At 31.2% G+C, this 6032-nt stretch overlaps 1 protein-coding gene across 2 annotated transcripts in view; it reads left to right on the top strand.

Moving 5' to 3' along the window:
- Window positions 1–501: 501 nt before the first annotated feature.
- LOC132739583 (UDP-GlcNAc:betaGal beta-1,3-N-acetylglucosaminyltransferase-like protein 1) overlaps window positions 502–6032 on the top strand; it is a 29335-nt gene continuing 23804 nt past the window's right edge. For both annotated transcript variants that reach the window (XM_060727318.1, XM_060727317.1), the window contains exons 1-8: window positions 502–590; window positions 1936–2052; window positions 2872–2971; window positions 3469–3533; window positions 3700–3765; window positions 4552–4647; window positions 5157–5252; window positions 5742–5866. In XM_060727318.1, the coding sequence (XP_060583301.1) occupies window positions 576–590; window positions 1936–2052; window positions 2872–2971; window positions 3469–3533; window positions 3700–3765; window positions 4552–4647; window positions 5157–5252; window positions 5742–5866 (680 nt within the window). In that variant the 5' untranslated portion in view covers window positions 502–575. The remainder of the gene's footprint in view (window positions 591–1935; window positions 2053–2871; window positions 2972–3468; window positions 3534–3699; window positions 3766–4551; window positions 4648–5156; window positions 5253–5741; window positions 5867–6032) is intronic.

Here is a 6032-nt window from a genome sequence, read left to right as displayed (position 1 = left end):
GACAAAATGTCTAAAAAATGCGCTTCAAAATTAAGACATAATTCAAGATGATGACGCTATTAGATATCCGGGCATTTTCAAGTGCTTTTAGGGTTGCACGCGAGTCTCAAACTAAGTGCAAAGCAAACAATCTTTTTAAGACAAATATTATCTGTATTTTACATAAAGGTTTATTAACTCTGTTGAGTGTTGAAAAAGCATTTTTTGTTCGGTGTGTGGGACGAGCTTTAATATCATATATCGTGCTTTCAAATTAGATGACGCTTCTTTCTTAAGTGTTTTCCGAAATAAGTAAATATTAAACGAGCAATTTTTGAGTGATTTATTTGTATGACAAATATTGATTTATGCAGCCATAATTTTGTCTCAAGTATAAGAAAGCGTCTTTTATGGGACCAATTTGATGTGGGCAGTCCATTCTAATATTATAATTTTCCCGCTCCTTTGTAGTAATATGACAAGATAGTATGACAGTATGTAAGTTGACATGTATTTGCGTCCCCTTAATAGTGGGTTAGGATAGCATTTGAATTATAACAAAGTTACGTCCCCTTAATTTAAGAGCGCCATGGAAAATGACAACAACAGTGGTATCAAACTTTTTACGTTATTACTTTATCAATATATACTATCGTGAATTTTAGCCCTGAATTTTGTTTTTATATATACATCAAAGAAATAAAATGCCATTCATGACAGGACACATGACTAGCTGATCTCTTTTTTTTTCCACTGTGCAAACTATCCAGTCTTTCGCTTTTAAAATGTTCAACAGTACAAGAGATTTCTAATCTCGCGACCCTACTCTGGATAAAGTCAAGTAAAGTAAAGTGTTAAGGGACGAAAGTGTTGTTAATAACAAGTTCTGTTTGCGTCTTACTATACCTTCTTAACAGCATTTATCACTGTTTATGATAGTCCTATAATATGACGTCGCTTTGAGATATTTTTGCTTCTGGGCAAAGCAACGTCATATCGAAATTGCTCAAAAACCCATAGCATGTTCCGCCAGAAAATCGGGCGGAACGAAAAACAATGAAGACAGCGTGTATTTACATAAGTTTTGACCTATTTATGAACAAAACTAAAAAATAAATACCTTTTGTCAAAATAATTAAACTGTCACTTCCGAAAAATCATGATTAAATCCTCTCATGTATTTCAATTCTTTTTACAGCCGATAAACAAATGGCGGCCATAAAGTGCGCGAAATCTGATTGGCTAATTCAAATGCAAGCGTTTAACTGAGTCAGAACAATCTAACGGAATATTTTTTAACAAAATAATAGCCCATGCACCGTCAGTGTGTCCGAATATATTTTTCCGTTCAAAAAATTTGAATCAATCTGTAAAGCACCTTGCTTAACCAGTATGGCTGATAGACAAAAATAGATTGATGTTTATATTTTATTTTAAATTGATAAGTACATTGTTTGAGAGTTTTTGTGTATAATTGAGCATGAAATTGAAAGAAAAGAAGATAAGCTTTTGAATAAAGCTTGAAAGGCAAGACAATATACATTTTTTGAATTTTTTATGATGCTATGCGTTTTTGAGCAATAACTATTAGACGTCAGGCTTGACCGACATAAACTATAACAAGCCTGTAACATCTAATATATTGGACTATGTTTATGAAAGAGGTTCTAGTATTGCTAAGTGTGTAATAAATGTTTTCACTAGATTTTATTGCAAACCTGAAAAATCCTCAGGTGGTGAGCGGATTTTTTAACTCCGGACCTCACGATCACAAGGCGGAAACTCAACCAAGTCGGAAAAGGGTTTTAACCCATCAGCAAGGCTGTTGGAAATGGCCTACACCTGTAATCACTACAATTCCATAGTTTGGCATTTTATTCAACAACTGTTTTAAATATTTTTTCACTTGTGCACCAGTCAATTGAAGTAGCATTGGGCATTATTAATTTATTTCAGTCTGTTATACTACCTGTTCATAATGCAGACAAATGGTTAGATGAATGTCTACAGTCTGTAGTGAACCAGACATACTCAGGTAGTCTAGAACTGTCTGTGTACCAGGACTCTTGTACAGTAAGTTTATTTTATGTCATAAAGATTTTTTACAAGCTACTAGTATATTGTACACTCTAAATAATTACATAGTGAACAAGCATTTATGTAAGGTCATATTACCTGGTTACCTGGTCAATGTTTTTTGAATTTCTAATATTTTACCATTGTTTTCTTTGATTAAAATTTCATATAATTAAAAAACTTGCAGCAGCAATGCATAATGATGATCTATTTAAACACCCAAGGCTGCAACAGCAATTTTCTGATACCCGACGCTATGGTTTTAGCTTCTAAATGATTAAATATGGGAATTTTAATTGTACTTTGTAGGTTTAATGATATAGCCTTTATAGGAATTCTTTTAGTTAAAATATATTTATATCCTGAATATAAACAAATCAACATTATATAATAATAATACTAGTTGGAGAGGTAGCTCCGACACATAGATAACCCCGACACTTGATAGATATAATTGTCATAGCTTTGTTTTTCAACAACCATTTTGAAGTGTTATATTAAGTCTTTGAACTGAACTTTGTTTAGGTGGTTCAATATTTAAAATATACAGGAAGGTAATTATGATATTGCAAAAAATATGATTTAGTGCCAGAGTTATCTCTCCAACCAGTATAGGTAATAATATATTCAAATAAAACAATTAGAACAAAAGGTTAAGTCATATAGAACAATTTTCTCCTTAAATAAACTTTTAACTATGTACTTGTTAATGATATGGAAACATGTTTTCTCTTCATTTTATGAATGTAATACAAGTAGTTTTTATTGCTTTAGTGAAACATAGCAAATATATAGAGTATTACTTTTTGTTTTTAGGATAACTCTGAGGAGATCATAAAGAAATGGAGAACAAAATTAGAAGAACAAGATGTAAAGATTGTAATTGGAGGACATAGTGATAAAAATCCTAGAGGAGGTTTATCTAAAATCTTAACTTTTTTATTTCAAAATTTAGCCCTTCAATAGTATGCATTTTAATGCTCACTTATACAGATTACTTTCTTAGGTAAGAGAACAGTTCTTAATTTCATTTTAAGAGAACTCTCAGCTCTTTATCAAATAATTTTCGTCTTTGAAATTGTGTGTATCATATTGATAGATGTATCACTTTTCAACCCTTAACCTGTGAAATGTTTGTAATAGATTTGCCCAGCTTTGAATTCAGAACAGTCCATTTAAACGTTAAGGGATTTCAACATCAAAATACAAAACTTGAGCTACCAACAGTATAGAGCTTGTTCAGACTGCCCAAAAATGCAGGCGCTCGCCAAGCTCTTTACATGTGGCAAAGGCTAATCACTTGCCTAAATTCCAGCTGATTAAGGTCAACTTATATTATTTAACATTATAAATTAATATAACTTAATCAATGATAGCCATTTTATGTATCCTCAATAATGTTTTATATTATAGTTGGTTATGCAAAGAACAGGGCTATTGATCAGAGTTCAGGGCAGTATTTGTGCTTTTTGGATGCTGTAAGTGATATACAATATATATTATCGTATTTCTTTACATTCTGAAATTTATAAATATCTGAAATTTTGAACAATTGTGACTCTTTCAAGGTAGATACTTGTAGTGGCAATGATAACATTCTTGTTTTTAGATAGAATGTTTATTTATTTTTCCTTTTACTACCAGGATGATGTCATGGATAAAGACAGAATATTAGAACAGTATACAGCAGCCAAGGCTTACCCTGACAGTGTAGGTTGTTTAATCAGATTAAGATCCTATCTTCATTACATTAAACAATATGATAAGCATGGCATAGAAAGCATTTATAAAGATTGATTTTTATAAAGAAAAAGAGGATATCTATGAAAGCAAAATGAAAGGGAAAAATTGTACTGATTGTTCATAAAACAGCTTTTGAACAAGATAATAATTGTCAAAAAGTTGATCTAAATATTGATCCAGATTTCAAATTTGTTTTGTATTTTGACCTGGCTGTTACAGGCATTTTGACAATACTATTACATTCCTGAATCTTATCCCAGAATGACTTGGTTTCATTATCATTTTGAATATTTTGTCAATGTGTATGAACCTTATTTTACCAATATACCATCCATACAGCAATGAAAACAAAATCTGGATCCTTTGATCCTGATCCTAATTTATTTCTCACTGGATACAGGGCTTGGATATTTAATTGGAGAAATGTATACATTGTTACTCATATATTTTTCACATTTCTGGTATCATTTGTATAGTTTCTCACCTTAATGCTTAGAAAATATCTTTATTTTACTAGCCTACTGACAAAAATAATAAAATTATAACTTTCATTTTTGTGCGCCAAATGTCTGAACTCAGCATTTTGTATTTTTTTACAACTATATGCTAGAATTTTCACCAAAAGTTACTAAAATTGCAAGTATGCCCGCAAAATTGAGCCTTCTCAGTAAAGAATGGTGGCACACAAAGAGTGGTAACCTAATTATAGATGTTCTAATGTGACATGCCATGAAGATTTTGTTTAAATTGTAGATTATTGGATGTAAGTTTCACAGAGATCCTGAGGGATCCACAGAGAGGTTCACAAAATGGGCAAATATGATATCTCAAGAGCAGTTACTGACACAGGTATGTTCAATATCTTAAATTAAGTGGCGGCATAGCCGATTGGTTAAAGCGTCAGACTAGTAATCTTATGATTGCTAGCCGCATTGGTTCAAACCCCATCAGGGGCAAGTCGTTGTTTCCTTGAACAAGTAACTTTACACTCATTACTCAGTACTGGTTGGTTCCAGGAATGGATTCAAAAGTATGTCTATATCTCTGAAAAATATACACTGGTACTTGTATTTAGATCTGCCTTTCATGTAAGGTTTAAAAGGTTCATCAGTTGATTAAATGAATATAATATTCATATAAATAGAACATTGTCATTGAAAATTGGATCTAAAATTGTAGTATGAAAAATATATTACTTATCTTTCTACAATTATTAGAATTAAAGAAAGAAAACTTTATGCTGTGTATTTGTCAGTATCCATGAAACATTTACTGTATGGGAAAAAAAGAAAGAAAAAAAGGGAAAAAGTGCAATAATGACAATAACAGTAAGATATTAATGTACATATTACATTCAGGTGTATACATCACATGGACCCACTGTCATAATGCCAACATGGTTCTGTAGCAGAAAGCTGTATGATAATGTGGGCAGTTTCTCTAAGGCAGGAAAAGTAAGTGTTATTTGTTCTTAAAACTATAATAGTTAGTTTTATATGATATATGCTGTAGACTAAGTTGAAAGCTTTTTTCCTGCCCTTGTAAATACATGTGAATATTTATACATATATATATGAAATTACTTCACAAGTTTGATATCTGAGCCTACTAAGTAGAAGACAGTGGCACAGAAAATGTGTGATAAACACTGTATAATGTCTTAAAATCATGACTATTCTTTTGTCTTGTTCAAATGTGAGATATTTTGCAGATTTAATAAACATTTTGAAAGGAACTTGATATTTGGACAATTGTAAGATTAATACCAGAAATTGAAATGAAGTTCGATAGACGCCATGGTTTGTTTTTAAATTTGATTCAAGGTGTTATATAACTTCACATCATTTCTTCCATGAAATTCATGACATTAACTTTAAATTCTCTTAAATTATTATTTTCCAAGACAATGCTGTAAATATTTTAAATGATTTTTCTGTTTAAAGGGTGTACCAGAAGATTTGATATTTTTCTACAAGCACCTGGAACTTGGAGGGGGTTTATACAGGGTGGAGAAAGATTTATTGATGTACAGGTACCACACAGAGGCAACAACATTCTCTGTGAAAGAGTAAGTTAATGCACTTTGTTTGAATTGGTTACATAGTATAAAAAATGGTCTAGATGAATTTCAGAAGTAATTATCTGAAATCTTAATTTTTCATACAATCTTCTATAGAGTGTTAAGTAAATGATAGAGTTAAGTCCACAAGAGTTCAGGAATACTTAAAAGTTTT

The sequence above is a fragment of the Ruditapes philippinarum genome, unplaced genomic scaffold, assembly GCF_026571515.1.
Source record: "Ruditapes philippinarum isolate M1 unplaced genomic scaffold, ASM2657151v2 ctg4533_1_1_1_1, whole genome shotgun sequence".
NCBI lineage: Eukaryota > Metazoa > Mollusca > Bivalvia > Venerida > Veneridae > Ruditapes > Ruditapes philippinarum.
This window is presented reverse-complemented; position numbering and strand designations above follow the sequence as displayed.